At 33.8% G+C, this 24,251-nt stretch overlaps 1 protein-coding gene across 1 annotated transcript in view; it reads left to right on the plus strand.

The window, feature by feature from the left end:
• The first annotated feature begins 1,712 nt into the window (after positions 1 to 1,712).
• LOC143231375 (protein phosphatase 1 regulatory subunit 12B-like) overlaps positions 1,713 to 24,251 on the plus strand; it is a 120,404-nt gene continuing 97,865 nt past the window's right edge. The window contains exon 1 of the mRNA XM_076465920.1: positions 1,713 to 2,050. Within this exon, the coding sequence (XP_076322035.1) occupies positions 1,802 to 2,050 (249 nt within the window). The 5' untranslated portion in view covers positions 1,713 to 1,801. The remainder of the gene's footprint in view (positions 2,051 to 24,251) is intronic.

Consider the following 24,251-nt stretch of genomic DNA (forward strand, 5'->3'; position numbering starts at 1 on the left):
AGAAAAACACCCTTCGTGACCAATTAATGGATCCAATCCCGTATGCTACTAAACAAAGAAAAATTATGTTATTTATCTAAACAATTATTTGCCTCCAAATTGAACAGAAAAGTGTGTGTGTGTTTTCTTTTAGCAAAGCCACATCGGGCTATCTGCTGAGTCCACCGAGGGAAATGCAACCCCTGATTTTAGCGTTGTAAATCCGTAGACTTACCACTGTACTAGCGGGAGACGAAGAGAAAGTAAACAGAAATTTTAAATAATTTTACGTATAAAGTGAGGGAATAGTAACTAACATACTGTACTATTCTGTACCACATTTTAATGCCATTACATCAAGCTCTATGACATGCATTTTTCTGTAGTCACTGGTGACTTACTAAGTCAAAAAGGGTAAAAAATTTTGTCCCAGCCATCTTGACCTGAAGTAATTTTTAAATAATAAATCACTTCTTATTAAACTCATTTTTAAAAATGACAAAGTTTTAGTGCTTTCAGTTCACTTACTAATGATTAATAGGTTGTCAGGAACAAAAATTATACGTTTCATTTTTGTATTATTTTCCTTGTAGGTTAAGACTCAGGCCTGGCTTGTTGATTACCAGACATGGGCTGTAAATTCAAATATTTATGGTTTACAGCTTGTTTCTGCTCTGTAGTTTGGGGCCACGAATGTGATATAAAATTGACGATCAAATACCACTATCCAGTCAGAAAAGAGTAACCTAAGTGTTGGCAGTGAGTGCTGTAAACTAGCTGCTTTCCCACTAGCTTATCATTTCAACAAAAGTAACATTATACCTGAATTAAATTATTTTGTATCAGTCGCCCACCCACAGTGGTTCAGCTTTTATTTTATTAGCTTATAACGCTAAAAACGGGTTTTTATAGCTATGGTGGGCACAACACCGTATTTTTCTTAAAACGAGATTTTTCGAGTTTCATTTTTTACATTTAAAAAGTGTTTTACACAAACCATTACACAGGCATGCGATGGTTTTATTGACTTGATATTTTTACAAGTTCTACAGAAATTCTTGTACGTTGGATCTGGAAAGGATAATAATTTTTCTCTATCATGTTCAGATTTTTCACAAAACGCCACATGTTCTTTTACAAAAGTGAATTATTTTCATTGAGATCGTGTCACATTTTGTTATAATTAAAATTTTGACAACCTCTTGCTGAAGATTTCTCTATATTATTCGCGACGTGAAAGTATTATCGGTCGTTCTAGAACCCATGAAAACATATTGCTAGTATATAAACGGTTCACAGACCACATAACGTGTCATTTCTGAATAGTATTAGTTTGTGCGTGCACTTTTTCTTTCCAATATGATTTATTTGTCTCAATGGCAACAAGAGGCTATGTAAATAACCCAAACATATTCTGTTATACTTAAGATCAATTTGATGAAATCTGATGTAAGTTGTCTGCGTAGCTGAATTATGGAAAATCTGTTATTAAAATCGAAACAACTTTTATGAATTTTAAATTCGCAGGCCTGTGTTGTCATCCATTTGATTTGGTAACATATTTACTTTAGTTTTTATGTATGAGCCAATATATAGATTGTTGATTAACTTAATAAACAAATTTTTCCTTACATTATAATATATTTTTATATTTTCTCACAAACACAGACTATTATTTTTAACTTGATACTCAGTGTTCTCTTTCTAACTATGCTTTGTTGCCATCTAGCGTTTAGTCACTGAAATACGATAAGGAATAAGGAGGGCATGTAGGGTTTTGCGTGAAAACAGATGTAAGTTAAGTTTTAAGGGAGTGTTCCAAATGCCCATGGAAACTCGTTCCAATAGTGCTCTCTTTAAGAGAGCTGAACAGTTAAAAAGATGGGAAGAGTTTGAAGCCAACAACAAATGTGAAATATCGAGAAAAGGACCAGAAAATGTCAAATTTACAGATGGTTGTGTGTTCCTTGCTGCTTGTGCTGCTGGCGACACCGAAGAAGTTGAGCGTCTGCTATCGAAGTCGGCAGATATTAACACGGCCAATGTTGATGGCCTTACAGCGTTACATCAGGTACGTTTTCATTTAATTTTCAAGTGTTTAGTCATTTATTTATATATATATATATGGTGATAAAGCAAGAAAGTTTACTTTTAATAACTTAGTTAGTGAAGACAAACGATAGATGAAATCAATAATGTAATTGGATAAAGACATGCTATAAAGGTTTACGTTAATTCAAATTTAAGTAGAACTAGAAATCACTATCACTAGTAATAGTATTAATACTATGCATTACTAATAATATAGTAGTAGTATCAGTACGAATATGGTATAGGCCTAACCGTAATATTGTAACTGTAGATCTAGTGTATTTGTAACTCATAAATGTAATTAGTGTTGCTATAATCTTCAGTTTTTACCTTGAACTATTCAATAGCCAGACATACTAAGCCCAAAATAAACAACCTCTTAATGTATTATTATAAGTGTAGTGATTGTTAATGCTAATGGTATTAAACTTTATAGTCTGTAGAATACATTTATATTTGAAGTATAAAATTATGTGCCAATAGTGCTGTTTAATATTAAAGTGTGGAAGTTGGAAATGTGATTTTTATTTATAAAAATAATGTGTGTTTTGTAACAGTGCAAGTGTAATTTCAAACTTTGGTACTGGAACATGTATTTATACAAAATACAGGACCGTGTAATGACATACAAGTTGAAATTTACCAATGGGCAATTTTTACAGTCCTGTGTTTGAAAAAGTTGCATGTTAGTTATCTGACAGTGTAATAATAATAATAATACCTGTCAGATGTTTCAGCTAAATACATTAGAATTTCCAATGGCTACACCAGAGAAAACAGATAAATATATATAACTAAGCAAGATATGATTACAATCAAGATTGTTTAAATAAACATTCTCTAATTAAATATTCAAATATAGTTGATAGCTACATATTAGATATATTTGTAGCTACATGCCAAAGTGCTAAAAGTGAGACTGCATAATCTGTTAGATTGCCATATTGAATATCAGTTCATTGGAAAGAAAGCAGAACATAACTTACAGAATGACATCTAAGTTGAATTATATTAAACATTTGGTAAAAGATTTATCACTTGTTAGGCTGAATGGATTTCTGTCATGTTGTTTTTATGTTTCTATTAAGAACTTCTGTTTAAAAGTACACTGTAACTATAGGCAGGGTTAATCAATAAGATGAAAGTTAATGAAGCCAATCCTGTATAATAACTGACTACACTGTCACTAGATATCCAGCAGCTGAGAACAATTTTTCAAATATTGAATAAATGTCAGTCTAAGAATTTGAATATGAATGAGTAATAACAAATTACGAAACTGATTTGTCTTTGAGCATGGTGAAACAGTTTTAAAACTTTTGCCCTGAGAAAGTAAATATCAATAGTTATTCTTATTTAGTGTGATTTGTATAAGCTACTGGGAACAATCCTTGAAGTACCATATACCTGACAGTACCTAATTTCATGATCATGTTGATAAACTCCAATATGATAAATATATTAATATAATGATAATATAATTATCATCGTTATTGCCAATTATTATCATCATCACCATTATTATTATTACAGCTCATCAGTGTTCAAATATTTTGCAGAATATTTAGTATTTGAAAGATCATACCTGGCTATTGGGTACGTAGCCACTGTGAAATGACTGGCATAAGAAAACTAAAACCTGTGATGATCATTGTACTGTGTTAAATCATCTATTATATATATATATTAATAATATTATCTCAATAATATCTAAGAAGGATAGGCCAACTTAAGGGAATGTAGGTTGGTCCTAAGTCCCTTTAATACTTTACAAAGCCAACATCAGAAAATAAGTGTTAAGTGTAACAGTTAATTTTATAATGTTTCAAATTATTTCAAAAATTTTAAATATTAACATAAATGAAAATACTTGTTAACACTTAAGATTTGCACAATTAATCAATATGTGAAACATTACTTTACTCAAAAGTATTATTCGTAGCACACATCCTTGAAAAATAGGTGGATGTTATAACATGGGACTAAATATTATATAACAGAGTTCATTATCTGCCTAAACAGAGAATCATGCTATTGTTGTGTCACAGAATTTAAACTGTGTAACTTTAGTCTGGCATTAGAGATCAATACCTTCAACATGGTAATGAAAAGATAATTTTAATATATTTATGTATATTTGGAAGATGTTAAATTTTGAAATATGAACCATGTATTGAAACTTACCAGAGTAACAGCAAGAAATGTGTATTTTCAAAACTTGCTACCAGATACAAAATCCACATATCTGACCCATGCATTGCAAAACTAAGGAGTGGGTAGGTGGAAGTAATAAATGAATTGTCAAGTTCTAATAACCAATACAAAAAATATAAGTTATTTTTATATACATAAATTATTACTGTAATAACTTAATGTATAAAACACTTTTAAAGTTACAAATCTCTCATTCTCAATTATTTCTTTTACTGAAATGTTTGATTTTCAGTTTTTGGATTACAATTCTGTGAGTTCTGGAGTTGGGAGTAACGAGAAAACTCACAAAATGTTATGAAGAGCAATTATTATTGTACATCTACCTACAAGCATTTCATGTGTGTTAAGCTTTTATTATAAATAGAGGTTCAAGTCAGCAGAAAACTGCAAGTTCAGGATGAGAAGTGCTACTGATAAGCATTCCATATATTTACTGAAAAATGTATTGGCAACACAATGAACCAAAAATTCCTCAACTTACAAAATTTTGTTGAGCATGAAACAGTGATTCATTAATGATTAGTAGTATTAATAAACCATTTATAATATTAAAAGGACATAACTTTGTATGTGTTTGTGTATGTGACCACCATAGCTCTAAAGGGAAAGAACCTAGAAACCTGAAATTTTGCACCCATACTAAACAGACACTTAGAGTGCGCACCTGGGTATTATTATTTATCCATGTGCATGTGTGCACACATAATGCTTGCATCTTTTTTTAATGAGGCTCACTAGTTAAAAACCACATAAAAAAGAAGTAATTTCTTATATAAAAACTCCTAATGTATAAAAAAGCCAGTATGTTTTGATAATAATGTGTTCTAACAATGGTTGTTATGTCATTTGGCTTAGCAACAAAAGTATAGCCTAGTATTGTTGTTAGTCTGTATACTGAAAGTATAAAATGAAATGTATAATCTGCAAAATTGAAAAAAAAACAAGTTCTTAATTCAGAATCTCCATTGATTAAACAGGTTTGATTTTATTATTTAAGTTTAAAATTTGATTGATATTCTTACTTTCATGATACATTTTATGTACTTGGTTCTAAGGTAGGTCATTAATTATTAATTTTTTTAGTTCGTACCAACATTCACTACACTTGCAAGGTTTCGTAGCAACCCCCTTCATGGACCTCTTGCACCTTTGTTGCTAAAATTGTAATGGGCAGAAATTTACTGAACAGTAAATTCTGATAAAGTATGAGAGAAATTTGTGATATCAAATATAAATATGAAATATTTAATGCAATCATAAAGTTCATTGATGATAAATAATTCTTAATTTACTGAATTTTTCTTGACTTTTTTGTTTCTGGGAAATAAAAATATTTTAAACTGTTTTTCTATGCTAATATAGGTTCAAAAGACTTACAGTGGCATAGTCATTTAGAATATATCAACCTAATAAACTGAGTGAAGCTGGGTATTTTAAGTGGTAAATTACTAACTGTCTAGAGTTATTAAAATATCTTGATATTGTTGATGAATGCCTTAATGGAATTGGATTATTATAAATTACTGTTGAAATCCACTATTTTTGTATGGAAATCTTGCATTTCTTTCACTGAATTTCGTAGAATTACTGATGATGAGCAATGCTACTTTCTTTTAATATATTCTACATGATTTTAGTCACTAAGGAAAATGTTAACACTTGTAACTTTTTTATTCTGGAATGTAGAGAAATTGGAGGTAGGAATGTCTTCAGGATATTCAGTTGCTTGAAACTGTTAATCTTGAATGCCTATTGAAGTAAGTTTCTGTAGATTATATAATGTCAACATTGGAAATGACCTTGTTTTAGTTGATACCAAGGTATTGTAAAGTAGATGTGCAGTATAAGCAGAATATCACTATTATTATCCATATACTTCACCAAGTGGAAATACCAGCTGTATATTGGATGTCGAACTGATGCTCTATCACAGGATTAGATTTTTGATGCCAACTCCAATTTTATTGCATATTCATACAAGCACAAGAAGCAAGTCTTTTTCCAAATTTTCATACCCTCAAGTGCCTAACTTTATTCTTCTCAACATTGAAGCTGATGTTCCAGGTTTTGGTGCATCAGCTAAAATTAGCAAAATCTGGTGAAAGAAGAAGAAAAACAAATTTAATAGAACTTTCTGTTCTCCGAAAATTTTGTAATGTTTGCTGTATATGAAGTTGAACCATTAAGATAAATAATGAACAACAAAGACTATAAAACAGACTTTACTAGTAAAATTCACAAAAAAAGAATATTAATCTGTTATCAGTCTCCAATTTCTCACAGTAAATATTTTAATAGTTTATGAGTTTTAATAAATTTTTAATTAGGATCAAAACTTTCCTCTCTTTCTGTGTTAACATAATTTTTATGCCTGGCAAGTTGCCGGCTAAATGTCTTATATATACATTCATTTTGTTAGTAGGTGTCAGTTGTTTACATTTATAGTAGTTGAATAAATTTTTTATCCCTAAAAAATAATTTTGTATCAGACTTTGAAGTTTGGTGTTTTTGTCTGATCAAAATAAATTTGATAAACTGATTGATCAAATATTACTTAACTGTTATAGGACCAGAAAAATAAGACAAGGATAAAAGAAAAATTCCATTTATTCTCTAACATGTATATGTGAGAAGAATTTGACTTGAACCTCCAACTCAAATAAGTAAAAATCCAGATTCATCAGGTAGTTTTCAAAAATTTTGCATTTCGAGCATGGCCAGTTTGGCATCCACTAATTCATTGCATTAGTTTACTAAAAAAAAAAAAAAGGCCTGCCATTTAGCCCTTCTTTGTAAAATGCTTCACAGGTCATTCAACAGTATAAAACTGTTAAGAGGAAACTAGACTTAAAAAGGGGTATGTTTAGTGAATGGCAAGCTGAATTACTATGGCTGACAATAGATCTACATAGACTAGAAGCCAGAGATAGTGTACATTTTTCCGTGAAATTCTAAAAGAGAAGTTGTCTTTTGATATTTCGTATTTCTTTATGAAGTTTTCTTGCTACAAAGATTATTTATTTTGCACCAACAAAAGTATTAGTTTTCAGCAACCACCTAGTGAAGAAAAATCTTGACATTGAGTTTTGTTTTTCCAGGTTTAGGATTATTTTTTGTCAAATAATGGGATTTATGAAATAATTTTGAACTAGATATAACAATCATGATCAGCAAATTACTATTCTGAACAAAATATTGTTTGAACTAATTCTGAATGTAGTTTCAAGATTAAACTGTCAACATTTTTGGTCGTTAAGAAAATTTAAGATATGTTTCTCAGTTTCAGGCTCTTTGGGCTGGACTCAACTCCCTAATTTTTTGCAGGTTGTCAAGGCTTTTTTCCATCTGCTCCATTTGCACAGTCTACATTTTCATCATTTTATGGATGACTGGCTCCTTTTAGTTTCATTTCTACCAATATTTGTTGAACACACTTGGTTTATTCTCAGAAAAGCTGCTCTTAATATTGTCTTACAGGACTTTATTTTTTCCTCTATTCAAGCCATTGTCTTTCTTTTTGCCCTACCCTTGTTCTTGAAGACATATTTCCTCCTCCTCTTAGCTTGCAGGCACTGTTGGTCAGATATGCTCACCCTTAATGCTTTTCGTATCCTCTATCCAAATTGCTTCTTCATAACACTTTTGCTGCTCAGGAGGGTAATTTCACCTCTACAACAATTTCTCTACCTCGTGTTTCACATTTGTACTCCTGTTCTGATCCAGGTTACCTCCTGTGTCCTGTCCAGGATCTCTCATATTAGGTGGCATGCATAATTTTCTTATGTGATTCCCATTCCCATCTTTCTATTCATTGGAATCCTTCCCTTTTCAGAGACATTTCCCCAATTACATTTACTTGTTGGATTTGCCAACTTATTTGTTTGGCTTATTTATATTTCTCCTCTGATGCTCACCAGATAGGCTATCTTACTATATCACTGACTGCTTGTTTTTGTTGTCCATTAGAGGAGATCATCTGTGCCTGCATGTGGACAATTTCTTACACTCTCATTTCACATTATCTTCATCATTTGGTTGTCTCCTTTACCTGATTTTGTTTACCTCCTGTCTATGTATTACAATCTTCTGTTCAACTGTGAGTGGATAAGTTTTCTATTCTTATCCCTTTAATTTACAGTGACTAGTTTTCTCTTGTTGTTGAATTGTGCTTTGTGGTGAATGGTATCTGTCCAGGTATTCTAATACTTAAATCTTCACTGTGTGACTTTTAAGGTCAATATTACTACCCAACATATCTCCTCTCTTCTAGTGGAGTATAGGATTCTTTATCACTTACCAGCTTCTAGCTTTGGCATGATGAATTATGAAGGCTTCCTTCTGGATGGGACTCTTCCCACTCAGTTGAGAATAGGATGGTGGTTTTTCTGCAGGTGTAGATGATGTGTACTACTCTTCTACTGTGGACCTGATGTACAATTCCATATGCCAAATTGTGTTGGACTGGACGAACACACCTTATACAGTTCACCTCTCTGGCGTGGAACCCTCTTCTTACCATCACCAGGATATTGGTTGCTGGGAGTGCTGGTGTTGATTGTAGTTGGATTGGCCAATATAAGTCTTCACACATGTGGTTGGGCTGGGATCCTCCATCTCCTACAGACTGAATGATATATTACCAATGCTGCATGGTGTTAGATTGGAGTCGACTCTCCACATTGCATCCCATCTTTTTACTATTGTCCAGATGTCTTGGTGCTGGTGTTAGTTGTGTACTGAGTTTGCACAGAAAAGAGGTATGGTATGGTATTAGAAGTTAACATTTTCATACAGTAAAAATCTATTTCTGAGAGATACCTCTTCTGATGCTTCCCATCTTTCCTCCCCACTTTCAGTGCTGCTTTGGTGAAGATTGAGTTCTACAGCATGGAAAATGTCAGCAGGGTTAGGAGGAAATATCTCACTCTAGTTGATGGAGAGTTGTTGCATGCTCTAGTTCAGCTATACCACATCAGTACACATGGAGGTACTTGGGAGTATCAAGGAAAGTGCTGTACAAAAATTATGCTTATAGAGGGAGATAATAATCAAGAAAAGCTATTAAGTATCTCTCTGAAGTGAATTTCTTTAGAGGAAAATGTCTTATTCATTGGAACTGTTAAACTTTTTCTGAGCTAGTTGACATTATCTCTGATCAGTTTGTACCATCCCACATGTGCTTGTCTTCTATAATCTTTTTGAAAGCTACTAATATTACCTTTTTATAGCATTTTTCTTTGGAAAGTAAGGACAGATTTTGTGATGGACATGCTTCTGGGGTAGTTCTCTCTGTAGTCAGTAACATACACCATCACTTACAGTTATTGCCATATGCACTTCTTTTGTTTGGAGCATATACTTTTTCTTTATCTGTCATCAAGGGAAGATATTGATCAGGCTACTCTAGTTTCTCAACTGCCATTTTCTCTTCCATTTTCTTCAAATTTTCGTGAACATCTTAATGATTAGAGGAGATTTTTGGATTATTAACTCATGTATCACCTTGTTTAACACTAGAGATATGATATCTTAATGCTAAAAGTTAATTTTCTTTTTGTCACTAATTTTTCAGTTTGTTCATCTTGTCTTTTCTCATTTGTTACTTGCAAGTTTGACTGTCATTCATTTGGCAGTAATGATTTTTCCCACCATTCTGAAGAAGGTTGAATATATTCAATGCTTTCAAACTCATGTGCCCCAGTGGAAACTAAGAAGGACTAAGTAATTTTCCTTCATCACTTTTTTGTAGCATGACTTTACAATTAACCTTTCAGTTATTCATGTTTCTGCAGAGGAGGTGACAAGCAGCTATATGTACCATTCCATTGGGAAACTCTGAATGCCAATGAATAGTGGGTTTAAAAACTCTTCTTACCTCTTCCTGACACTATTCCCTTATCTTCCTAGCCTTCAGAATATTTACCCTCTAGCCTATAAGATCAGATGCAAAACCCAGAGGGAGTCATATATGAGTTTCACATCCAGTACCTTTTTCACCATTAGCAAAAAGATCACTTGTAATAAAACTTGAAAGACCATTGAAAGTATACATCTTTTCCCTTTTTGATCTTGTAAACCAGTGATCAAAAATTAACTGATTTACAGGGAACTACTTTGGATAGAGCCTGTCTCATAATTCTAGCATATCCATGTTTACCTGAATTATTACCTCGCAAGACACGAGGTAAAGGAATTTGTTTTTAATTTTTGGTATGCTTATTTTTAATTAGTAATAGGATTATTCGCTCTGATGGATCTGAAAGCCTTCTTGCATTGAGGTAGAAGTATACCTGTTGAACTGATGTTGTAGGCCCGGCATGGCCAAGCATGTTAAGGCGTGCGACTCATAATCTGAGGGTCGTGGGTTCGCATCTCCTTCGCGCCAAACATGCTCGCCCTTTCAGCTGTAGGGGTGTTATAATGTGATGGTCAATCCCACTATTCATTGGTAAAAGAGTAGCCCAAGAGTTGGCAGTGGGTGGTGATGACTAGCTGCCTTCCCTCTAGTCTTACACTGCTAAATTAGGGATGGCTAGCACAGATAGCTCTCGAGTAGCTGTGCGAAATTCAAAACAAGCAAGCAAGCAACTGATGTTGTAACTATGTCTTTAAATAAATTATGCTTACATTTATTTCTGACATTATGGACACCTTGTGTGTGTGTGTGTATCGCTCAACTGAGATCTAGAGCTTTCTATAAACTACAAGATGCTGTGATGTAATGTAGCTTTTGTTTGAGAAGCTACATCATTTATTCTGTTTCTCTCTGTCATTGTAATTTATACCATTGGGCTACTAACATTTTCTTTTCTAAACTGAAAGGTTCCCAAAATGCCTTCTAATTATTGACTTGGTGCTTTGAGTAGTTGTGTAAGGTTTTAGATAAAATGATTACTATTCATCTTTTTGGTTTTTAAATCAGATGTTCACCTTTCTAGCACCTATTGTGGTTTTCTCAGGAAAACATCAACTTTGCACTTGCAGGTCTTACTTGAAACATGAACTGGGGAAATAATTTAAAGTTTCATCATCTAAATCTACTTGTATACATTTCTGCTATAAATGGGCTTAGTACCCTGATCCATAGCACCTTCTTGGAAGAACACTGATTCCTGTAATGGCCAATGCTATATTCTTAGAACATCTTGTCTGTAAACTGACTTTTATTCTAAAGTTCCTTCACATCACATGTGTAAAGACACTGAATATCCTCTCGTTACTTAATTGGAAGTATATAGATGTTCCATGCTCCAAATTTATTGTACTCTCATGAGATCCAAATTTGGCTTCACATATTTGTTTCCTGTCTTGGTCAAATAATCTACTTTAAAGGTGTTGGATTCTATGCAACAATGTATAGGTCAATTAAGAAACTGTTCTGGGGACATCATGATTGGATGGGTTTAATTCATCAAAGGTTTAAACTCTGTTCTCTCTTGCTCTTTTAATTATGATTATTTTTTTTCCTTTATGAGGTAAAGTTATAGAGTGGTGCTACAGAATGCTTAAGTGAATATTAGCCATTCCTTAAATCACTCAGTTATATGCATTTCATCATTTCAAAACCTATTTTTGGGGCAAGTCTCGTATACCTGTTTTTCCCCAAGTCCAATGATGGCTCTACTACAGACCTTAGCACAGTGCTTGCAACTAAGGCCACATGGCAGAGTTATTTATTGAGCAGCACCTAATTTCATTAGTTTTTATTTTTATATATAGATAATACCTTTAAAAATATTTTAAGTTGGCAAAAGGTACACTGATTATATGTTTTATTGCAAAAGTGATTATATATCAGACATGAAAAATGTAAGAAATTTTAGTTTTACAGAAACATGACATAGTTATTGACCATTTTTTTGGGAATATCTTCCAAGATGATTGTTCTTAAAACATTGATTTCCTTGAGAAGAGTTATTGTTGTGCAATTTCTTTTTTGAACATTTCAAAGTTGAAGATTCTTGTTGAACTTTTCATTCAAGGATTATCAGCTATGCAGGGCCAAATTAATGCTGGAATGTTTTGGGTTGGAACCTTGGATCCTAGATTTAGGGATTTATGCTTTAAGGTTTACACCTTAAGATGATTTTCATTTCCTGGAACTTGCTCCATTCAAATTAATGAATTGCTTTGTGCAACTAATTTATCTTGTTCATTATGAGTTCCCCTCAAGGTGGATTCCTATATGTGTTGAGGGGACCTCCCAGGGTAAGTTCTGTGTTTTCAGTATATTTCCTCTGGGATCTGAACAAACATACACTCGTGTTTGCCATTTGTGGTGATCTGTAAAAGGTAGGAAAGGATCCTGGTGGCTGAGAGGTGTCATTGGCATGTCAATTTATGTTAGTGGCACTTTGACAAACTACTTTGACCTTGAATTCCTGTAGACTGGCAGCTTTGGGGTGGCACAGTTAGTCAGTTGGCTGACCTTGGATTTTGCATTGTAGTGTGTCCACTTGTAGGATTCCATGGTGGGTGGGGTCAGTGGACACTGGAGTTTTTCATTTTTTATGAATCCTACATCCAGTGACCCCAAAAATAAATATGTTGATATGAAAGCAATCATGTTTGTAGGACTGAATAACAGTCTTCACCCCATCTGTACTTTGTTTTTAATCTCACATCCTTTATTAGACAAACCATTTAGGGAAATGCTTCCCTTTTTCAATGAGAAGGAATTAGAAGGGCTTACTTGCTCTCCAAGGTCAATTAAGAAATTGTTCTGGGGACATCTTGGTGGAAACATCTACATTGAAACACAGCAAACTTTTCCTGAGGTTAAAGGCCATCTTGGTATATACTCATTGAAGTTACCCCTTGTGCTACTTTGAATTCTTCACGAGAGGTTATCCTTGAGCATTGAGAAGGATTTAAGAAACATCCAAGACTAGGAAATACTCACTTGTTTCTCCAGCCAAGGAACTTCTGCTGTGTGACTTATCTCCTTGTAATGATGGAATTATGTAGATTACCAGTGTTTTTGTATTCGTATTTACATTGCCATGTTTATCTGCTACTGTAAAGACAGGTTATCTGAACTACAAGGTATGACCTTATATTCCTAACTCTCTTAGGTGTGTCCAGTATCAGTAGTTTGGATATTCTAAGGCATCTTGTCATTGCTCTTTAATGTGTTCTCATTTTGTTAGCAAAGACCATGATGCCTGTGAGTGTGCTCTGGACCTTCCTTTTGTCAGTTGTGACTGTTTTTACATCTCATACTTTCATTCTTGACCTAAGTGTGTGGAGGAAAAAGAGGTACAGTTTTAAGCACTCTTAAACAGCATTTCTTACCCTGAAGCTCATAAATGATTGACTCCCCCTCATTCCAATTTGAACATATGCTGCTGCACTCTGTTCCACTATTACTGTGAAAGTACAAACAAATCTTTCCATGCCTCCAACAAAATCCTTTCAAATGTAAAGAGTATTTTGCCCTCTGTTGATGCAAGAGTTGACAAGTCCATGTTTATTCTTGTCTTTGTCCCAACAGTTACATTCAATGACTGCTAGGATCATCTTCTTTGGGTTTGAGGGGCAGAACTGTTATTCTGTTATGCCCTTGGTTTATGGATTCTCCACCCTTTGACAGAGATCTGTCCAATCAATTCAAGGCAGATTCCATAGAGGCTGACAGACCTCTTTCTTCTGGTTGCAAACAGAAAATTCTCCACCCAGTTATTCTCCTCATAAATAACACTGTATAAGAGGAACTGTCAGGGTTTACATTCTAATTTGCATAACATTAAGGCCTTGACTGCATCCTGTCATCCCATGTCTCTCTCTCCTTGCAGGGAACATTTTTGAGACTTGTAGATGCTGTCACCTTCAAACAGTTTCCTATATATGAGGATGGTAGGTTGTGTGATGGATGAATTTACAGAGATGTGACTACTGATTGATCATCATTTACCCATCCTTGACTGTGCCAGTTGATACTCTCTTGGAGGCTGTGGCCATTCATATCTACGTAGGTTTACCATCATTGTTCGTTTTCTTTATTTGTCTCCTGGAGAGACTTGTAATCATTCTGACCTAAATGCTGTCATTGAACAGTTGCTATTTCCCTTTATCTTGAAAGACTTTAATGGACACAGTCTCTTTTGAGGTGGTGCTGATATTGATAGTAATTGTTCTGTGGAGCATATGCTCTGAGATCACAACCTCTCTTGAACATTGGTTCTATTACCTATTATTGTGCACTTGATTTGTCTTTTACTGCTATCAATCTATCTACCTGTTCTCCTTCAGTTTTTCTTAATTTTCTTCAAGGATTAACTGTCACTCGTAGAACAGTGATAATTTTCCTAATGTTTTGAGGAAAGTTGCCTTGAAGATGTTTGACCCCATTCACCATCTTGGGCTTGGGCTCTACATGGGCATTTTCCACACTTTTCCAGTCCAGAATATGTACATTGAGTCCCACAAACCACCTCTTCATCTCTGGCATTTGCAACTTTCTTTGTGATATGGCATCAAGTTTCAGTCCTTATCATAGCATCCCACCTGTGGTTATGCTTTCCTTCCTTGATGGGCTGTGCCCTTTTGGAATGCACCTTTTGACCTTCATTTCCAGGCACAGTTGATTGAATTCAGTCTTTTATTTAATGATGTTGGTGAGTTTAGTGATCAGCTCTTCCCACTATGACTCATTACCATTTCCACCTGTAACCATTCTTTGAGTCACTTGAGGAAGGTGGATATTCTTGATTGAAAGTACCATCTACTCTTTGCTGAAAATCTTTGGAACTGTTTTACTGTTCCTGTTTTTATGAATTGTTTGAAATCAGGTGATTCTGTGGGCTCTTCCATGGTTTATTGTGGCTAGGTGGTTACTCACAGGATCAATCCCTTCTACACTTTCTGGGTTCACTGCCAAGTTATATGCCATTTCTTTTGCCTTGTGTCATGTGGAAACTAACCAATTCACTGACTGTACAATCACACCAACTCTCTTTGCTGTTTACTGACTCTGGAACCTCTTCATGCTAGTTTTTACTCTGTTATTGTTGATGTTCAAAAATGACTGGCCCATTTTTCTTCATCTTCCATTCCCATCCAGTTTTACCCCTGACATTGGACAGTGTCATTGGCAATGGTGATGCTCTTTGACTAGACTGTGTTTTTAACTTTTTTATGTTATTTAGTTTACCTATATTGGGTACTATATACTTTTTATCTGGAATTCTTTTTATCTTTATAATATTTTAATTTTCCTTTCATACTGGTTGGTACAGATAGCCCTGTTTTTTTTTATGCAAACAAACTTCAACTATTCTGAACACCAGGCTACATCTTATTGCATTTATAATTTGGCTGTTTCTCTGAACTCCTGGTCTCTGTTCCCATTAACAGACATCATTAAAGCCTACATAGGAATTAATATGTATTCTTTGTTATCTTTATCACTTCACTGTATCTATTTGTCAACTGTGATTATTTTCTAGATTGTTGAAATCTGTCTCTAGTGCGTTTTGTATGTTCTTCCTAACCCTCATTGTTAACCATCTCTAGGTGTCTTAAACTGAATAACTTCTACTTAAACACTACAAAACAAGAAAGATAAAATAATTAAACAGTGTCTACTTGTACATTGAGAATTTGTATTTATATCAATTCATGCAGTCAAGATTCCCACATGTTCTTTAATCTCTGTTTGCCTATTGAACTGAAATATTTTTATATTGCTTAACATCCTTGCTCACAAAGCTAAAAGTGTCTAAAATAAAAATAATGCTAAAATACAAAATTGTGGTTTCTTCTATGATATTCAGTGTACAGAATTTTTTTAGTCTGGTCTCTCACACTTAAAATATTCTTCTGTATTTATCCTAGGCAAAATTCTCCTCTCTCTACTGGGATTCCATGAAATGGTGTTACCCTTTGGAAGTGGACAGTGTGTGCTAGTTGGTGGCTGATGATGCCTTCATTAGGAAATTTTCCACCTTCAAGTGCATGTTTTAGTGTGATATTAGATATAGGAAATGAAACTACTACTTTATGTAGATGTTTCTGCTTTAGCATGGTGATCATGTTTTTAAATTAATTTTTATTTATTTATATCTTGATGTTTTCATTGAACTGTACTCGTGCTATTGAGCTAGTTCTTAGAGATTGCAGGAGTTCTGTCTGAGCACCCACAAATGTTGTTACTTTTACTTGCCATTTTCAGTATGAATAAAAAAAGCTTTTGTCCATGAAGCATATCCTTTCATTAAACATGTCTGGGCTGCTCCTCAAAAAAGCTTCTACTGTGGGAGCAGGACATATTCATTTTACCTGTTTATGAATGGTGTCCCATATTTGGCTCTACAGTTTCAATACACCATTACCACTGACATATCTGACACCTTTGCCTGGTTTAAAGGGTGTTGTGGTCAGAGAGTTAACCAGCTGTAAAGAATGCTTTCTTTCTTACTGTCCTGTGGGCCAGTATTTTTTAATTTTGTTATTATGCAAATTATTTTCTGTTCTTAGATTCTACTTGGCTGCTTAGTTGGGTATTTCATACAGTCTATATTGTTATCTTCCTGTCCTGTAGTTTTATATTTTCTGTTTCTTTCTCACGTTCATTGGTTTTCATCTCATTTAGAACAAACATTCTGGCTTTCATTATTTTGGAGGTCAGTCAACCTTGTCTGAATTTTAGATTTTGAGAAGTAAAACGAATTTCAAATAGGTACCTTTCTTCTCTCCCACCTGAAGCTACATTTTTATTATGTTTGATGATGCATTTTCATGGGATGTTTTTTCTTTTGCATACAAGGTTGTAGGGGGTATAATGTAATGTTTTGTGTACATGGTGTATGAATTATACAATATAGTTTACTCCTAAAATCATGAGTTATTTTTTTCATAGCCTCTACTACTATAGTCCTGGATTGGGCATCAGTTTTCACAACGAACTACTCAGAATTTGCAAAAACAAGTTCTGGATGAGATTTGATTCATTAATAACTATCTTTTTTGTGATCTGGTGGTCATAATTTACAAATTTATTTGTATATGACCTCGTGTATGAATCAAAACAGATAAGGTAAACAAATTTAACAATAGCAAATCTTCCTTTGTTTTTTAACAGTAATGTTACTTTGTCATTCTAAAAATGTATACAAGTAGAGATTTGTTTGCCTTGAATCTTATCAGTTTCAAAATGACGGATTTTACCGAAATTTTTGTATTTGTTTCTATAAAACGTGTGCAGCGCCAAAGACCTAATGTTCTGTAATGTAAGTTTGTAAGTATGTAGGTGTAGTACTTGAGGCAAGACTAGCTTATTTCATCTTCACATATTCACTTGAATATATTTTTACTGCATATGGAATAAATGGTATATATGAGTGATTGCTGCTGACCCAATTTCGAAGAACACTTGGGTTTTCGAAAACTTAAATCACATTCCATTTACCATACGTACCGGTAAGTGACTGCGTGTATGGATCAGTTCTTACGTTTTCAAGTGGGTGGTTACGTGAAACAGTACTTTTCACCCTTGAGTCACATCTTTCAGCTTTTCTCGCTTGTGGCTATATGTTTTTCTCTTTCTTCCGGTGGGGCTGTTATCTGTTGGCAGCAGTTACTGTAAGTTGGAGATATTCTAAGTTTACAACTCTGATTTATTTAAATGTGCAGAATTACATTTAATTGCAACATCACTGGAATTAGTTTCAGTGATGTCTTTACAATCTGAAAGTTTAAAATAAAATCATTTACTTTTTATTTAAAAAATATCGTACCTATATAATTTTTTTTTTAGTTGGCGCTGAAAACAATTTATGGCATTTTTTTGTTCAAATACTATTAAAGGTGTTACATCACAATGGTCAAAACACCTTTTTTTAAAATTTTCAGAATAACAAGTTTATGTTGACATGAAATAAAACGCATACACACATATAAATATATATAATTGTTGAGATTAAGGCTCTGGAAAAATAATTCTCGAGTATATCCATCGCCGAAAAAGATATATATATATATCTTAGAACTTATATTGAACTTTGAAGTTTTGTACCAAATTCACATGAAACTAGTCGTAGTAATGGTGTTCTTTATTTCGAAACTGTGAAAAGTAATGTAAGTACTGTATGCATCAAGTAAATGGAAATTACATACAGTGAAAAACATCCACATGAAAGACCAACACTTACTGAATTGTGTATGCTGTCTCTGGGGCAGTGAAGCTGTGTTTCGACTAAATCGGTGCCAACAGATATAAATTTAAACACGTGTAACTGAAACGAAGCGAAACGTAAATTTGATGATGAGGAATATTTGATTAGTTGGGTTGCAGAAGTTCCAACATATTAATGTGTTTGTACACTCACACAATTTGTGTAAAAAACAAAATTGACGTTTTTTTACCACAGTGAAAGGTAATATCATTCAAATATTTCAGTGTGTGTGTGTCGATGTTTGTTTTTTATGTTTAATACAGTAGCACAGTGTGCCTGAAAAGAAATTACTTACTACTAGCTCAGTCTAACCCCATTTTGGATTGTAGTTGCTTAACCAATGAAGAACTCGATTTATACACTATTTTTTTATTTATTTATATATATTTTTAGATCACCTGCTAGGAAAGAACAAGAAAAACAACTTAGGTTTGTTTTGTAGTATCGAAAAGTGTGTAAATGTATCTAACTAGAAATCATGTCACTGTGTCTGTGTGATAATTATGAATGAATATTGATCTAGCCCAACATTAAATAGTTTTAAAGTATGCAGTGTTCCTGTCATTTTCTGTTCTGGCATGACCGGGTGGTTAGAGCGCTCGTTCCACTGGCAGTGTTCGGCTCGCGAGTTTGGATTCTCGCTCCACCAGACATGCTTCCTCCTTCAGCCGTGGGTGATTCCCACTGTTCGTTGGTAACCAAGTAGCCCAAATGTAGGCGGTGGGTAATGACGACTAGCTGCTTTCCCTCGTGTAGCTTAACGCGACATTAATCAAAAACCAAAACGATCTTTTCCACCAGCTTATGTTGTTTTCTGCTCCAAGTAAACCTTTCCTTATAGAATGTTATTGAAGACTTGACTGTAACCTTACTTAAAGCGTTGTTTAGTTAAACGTATGCCCACGTGGTAATGACGGAATTACTACGTCTCTGAAAGAAACGTGATAATATTATATATAGTGAATTAGATGCTAAAATAGCCGTGTGTTTCTTACATTTGTTGTCGTGATTGAAAACGTAGAAAGATGAACGTATTTAACATAGATTTAGGTTTTATGTCACCTAGAAACGTTCGTGTTAAAAACGTGCAAAGCGTCATATATTTTATATAATATATGCATAAATTAAGATATTCAATACGTATACTTACATGCGTTTTGTATTTTTTTTCGTGAGATTTTAAATGATATAATCTATAACTAAATTAACGCAAATCCAAAAAAACGCACCTTCGATTGAAATTTTGTTTTTGTTTTCCTTCTGAATTATGTCCGATTCTATAATATGAAGTAGGACAGTGTGTTACAAACAGTTCCAGTTCCGATGAAACTTGAATGTTTTTTAAAGGTTGAATTTAGTAAAAGCAACAACTAGATGCCATGCATTAGGCGCAGAACTTGTTTCATTATTCCAAAAACAAATTGTTTAAGGACACAGTTCTTATCCTTTACTTCATGTAACATTTATTTACTACTTGCAGTTCAAAGACGAGACACGTTCCCGGATACTTTTCAGTCTTTAGGGTTGGAAGTCGATGGATGGCTGTTTTAAGTTAAAAATACCTTTTGTGTGTATGTACATGTTGTTAAATATATAAAATGTTGTTTGAGGTGTCAACTAGTAATCGAAGTGAACAGAAGGAAACTTTAAAATGGGGGGTCAGTATTCTACGTAGTATGGAAAACAACACCTCTGTTCAAAACAGCACTTATTGCTGCACTCTTGGCTTGAAATAGATTGTATACTATTTTTGAAGTCACACGAAAGGGTATGGTTTCTGTAGCAAGATAAACATAGTAATATATTCTGATTCACAGAAGTAGATTTGTTCACAATGACTAACGAAAAAATTTACCTCGTACATTGAATGAAATATTCGAAAAGTGACAAATGATATTAAATACGAAAAGAACATTTTAAGTTAGAACACCATAAGTCGTAAAAAAAAAAAAGTCTAGTTTCGAGTGTTATTCATAACCGCTTAGACCTAGGTATTAAGATACGATAACACTTTTGAACTCCGTAAGGAAAATTGTAAAAGCACTTGTTCCTTCAAATACAACATTATTATTATAGTTTTATTTTCAAATCGGTAGGATTTTGTTTTCTTGACAAACAAAAGGGGCGCTGTAAACAGATATACCACAATGAACTGATATATATATATATAAAGAATAATAATATATCGATGACGTATATTGTATGAAACTGAATATCATGTTGAACAATGAATGCAGTTTATACATCGGTCATGACTTGAGCAGCCCGTCAGTTTTAGCATTAGAATAGTCTCTTTTTACATTGTTTGAAATTCGCTTAAAATTAATTATTTCCCTGGTATGATTCTACTGACAATGTAATTTTAATTTGGATACCTATACTAATACAAGTGCGGAACTTTAATTTTAATACGTGACCTTGGATGGGCAAGTGTTTCGTTAGGGTCAGCGTCGCTGGCGTAGAGTTTGTGTAAAGTATATATACTAAATGGGCTTTATTACCAGTACAAAGATCTTTTCAAACTGCCTACGTGACGGCATTAAGATATTTTATTACATACACTCTAAGAAGAAGTGTATAGTTATACTTTTAGATCTCTTGTAAACTGGCTGTGATATTATATCAACTTTCTTCAGTATAACCACTACGGAAAAGTCTAATAATTAGTAATATTCTGGTTCCTCTTTATTCTTTAAGACATTATAAAGGTATATAAAAACAGTTAATAAAATCCACATGTATTATTTAGGCATCTAGGCTTATTTTACAAGCAATTAAGTATATGTTTTCGTGTTATTTTAAATGGCTCTCAAACCCCAGGAAACAGGTTACTTTAGTTATATGTGTGCCCTTACTCTCAAAAGTAGGTGAAGGATCTTAGCCATGTTTAAGGTTGGGGGTTGGGATAGCTAAGCGTTTATTCTTAAAGAGCTATCATTTGTAGCTTGTCGTACGTTTTCCCTTTGTGTTACTGCATACGTACGTAGTGGTACACTACTTGTGGTAATAAGTCTGTTACGTGTCACTTGGGATGTCAGAATGATTGCTTAACATTTAATTAAATTTTATTCTGATGTTTCTGTAGTTTTAAGAAATGGAAATGATCGTTTGTATGTGGAAAAATTACATTTATATATAAATATTGTTATATAATGTATATAGCACCCTCTCGCGTTTTTAGGTTTATGCGGTAATTGTTTCACTTTCAACTTTTTCATTAAAAAATATCTCGGAAAACCTTTCTCTATTGCAATCACTGGCTCCAGTTCTGATCAAGATAATTGGGTGTGAACGGGGCGGCAGGGGTTTCATCAGGACTCTGACTCCCATAACTGTACAGGACTCGGCAATCTGGATGAGCTTAACGCATGTATTACTGTTGTAAGCTATATTTTTAATGTTTTTAAAAGTTAGCTAGAGAGAGCTACGATTAGTGCAAGTTTTAGTGGTGACGTTAAGATCAGGTTTTATAAGATAGGCCTATGACATATTAAAAAACTAAGGATGTGACGTAAGTAGTCTAGCACATTCTTAGCTTGATTATAAATACGATAACTGTAAAGTGTGGAAAGTTACTTCAGAATAGAGGAAAGTACTTAGTGTGTTAGGTACATCGCGGCAAACTGATTCATTTTAAGTTAGTTAACGTCATTTATAAGGTAAGCAGCAACGTTTGTTTTTGAATTTCGCGCGAAGCTACTCAAGAGCTATCTGCGCTAGCCGTCCCTAATTTAGCAGTGTAAGACTAGAGGGAAGGCAGTTAGTCATCACCTCCAACCGCCAACTCTTGGGCTACTCTTTTACCAACGAATAGTGGGATTGACCCTAACGTTATAACGCCCCCACGGCTGGAAGGGCGAGCATGTTCATGTTTGAAAAGACAATATTAAATATACTTGAAATAGAAATTAAAACTTTTAAAGATAGTGACCAAGTATTATTTAAAAGAATTAAATTATTGGATCAAGATTAGGGCGAAAAAGAGAATTCAAGGAGTCCAAGAAGAACATGACATAACATTGAAAACGTTGAGTGCCCTTTCAGCTGAGGGTTGTAACAACGTTTAAGCGGCAGTGGCTGCAATATCTAACAGGGCTAGTGTCACACCAGAATGGGGTATTTAAAGCAAAGTATATATATATATATGAATGAAGTACATATATATGAACAATTTTCTGACACAGACGAGGGCATGAAGATCAGGATGGAGTAAAGTAGGTTTGTGTTTTCAAAGAAAGTCCTATAGTATTGAAATATCAAATCCCACTAATAATAGTTTAAAATAACTTAAAGGTTTAATCAGATGGTTAGTTAGAAAACATCTTAAGAGAAATTGAAGGGACATATTGTAAGAACTGCGGGCAAAAGTCTGTATAGATAGATAATTCTTAAAAGATGCCAGAGTGAGGCATTATAACTGTGACAAGACTGTGTGAAAGCAGTAGCCGTTATCAAATTAGAGAGGCCGAGCCCAAGAACAAAACAAAGCTGACAAGGCATCCATAACACAGGAGTCAGTTGAATTTATGAAACAAACTCCACTAGAAATGCTTCATCTATCATGAATAAAATAATTGAGGAATAATTTACAGTGGAAATTGATTTAATATATATACATGTATGCGAGGTTAGTCCAATTTCAAATAGCTTCGTAGGCTATGATTAGGAAACCCTTCTGTACTATATAGTAGTTCAACATCGGAGATTGAATGTCCAGTGAAAACAGGAACAGCGGTTATTGTACCACCAAGAAGTGAGATAAATAATCATGTCAAGAGTTAGTAACAATAATTCTTCACCTGGTGACGGAGGTATAGTATAACCAAATACTCCATGTTATAGAGGATTTATGGTTAAATTTCAGCTCCCTTGGATGTGAAGAATAAATATGTTATACGTGATTTTACCTAGGAAAAGCTTGAATTGACCTGTGATAAAGAAAAATATACCTATTTGGAAGTACTGGTTAAACTGAATTTCATCGAGGTATGATGGTACTGCTGAACAACTGTCGTCACGAGAGAAGACAGTCTTCAAATATAAGTAGGTGTTTGGAAGAGAGGTGGACCAAGCCAAGGCGTGGTGGTCATTAGAAGTATGTCTTGAGCGAATGGCTAATTGAATAATTCCAAAAGAGAACCTGGGTGTAGAAGAACTCAGAGTTCAATTTAATACTACTTCCAGAGGATCATTAACACAAGAACTACCAATGGATTCACCCAGCCGCTAGTAAGATAGGTAGTTTAAGGAATATTTAAGACGCATTTATAGACACGATTTGGTCTGTTTTTGACATAGAAGTAACCTGCTTCCATAGAGATAGAGAAAAACAAACAAAAATGGAAATAAACCCCCAAATTTGTAACTTTGTACACAATAGGGTACAGTGGCTAGATTTAGCTATGTTAAAATGGTATTCAGACACAACGTGCAACTCGGGTCTTTTGGAACTTAATTAATTTTTTTTTCCCAGAAGTAGTGATAATTGTGAATTATTCATTTTGAAGAGGTCTAATTACATGACATAAAATCCATTGCTGGAAGGTAGGTAATGTTAGCAAAATTTAATGACTTCTTTATATTAGAAGTTGTTAATCTAACTGATTTTTACCAATAATTATTCTATGAATATGTCATTGATTTAGTTCATAAATGATTTTATTTTCAATTGGCTTGCAAAAGAATTTATACTACTTCGACAGAATTTTCTGTCTTTTTGTTGGTCAAGCTAATAAAACGTAACGTGTCAAGAGACAACAGTTTGCTACAGTTGGTATACTATAAAGCTCGGTT

The sequence above is a fragment of the Tachypleus tridentatus genome, chromosome 11, assembly GCF_004210375.1.
Source record: "Tachypleus tridentatus isolate NWPU-2018 chromosome 11, ASM421037v1, whole genome shotgun sequence".
NCBI classification, from domain to species: Eukaryota; Metazoa; Arthropoda; class Merostomata; order Xiphosura; family Limulidae; genus Tachypleus; species Tachypleus tridentatus.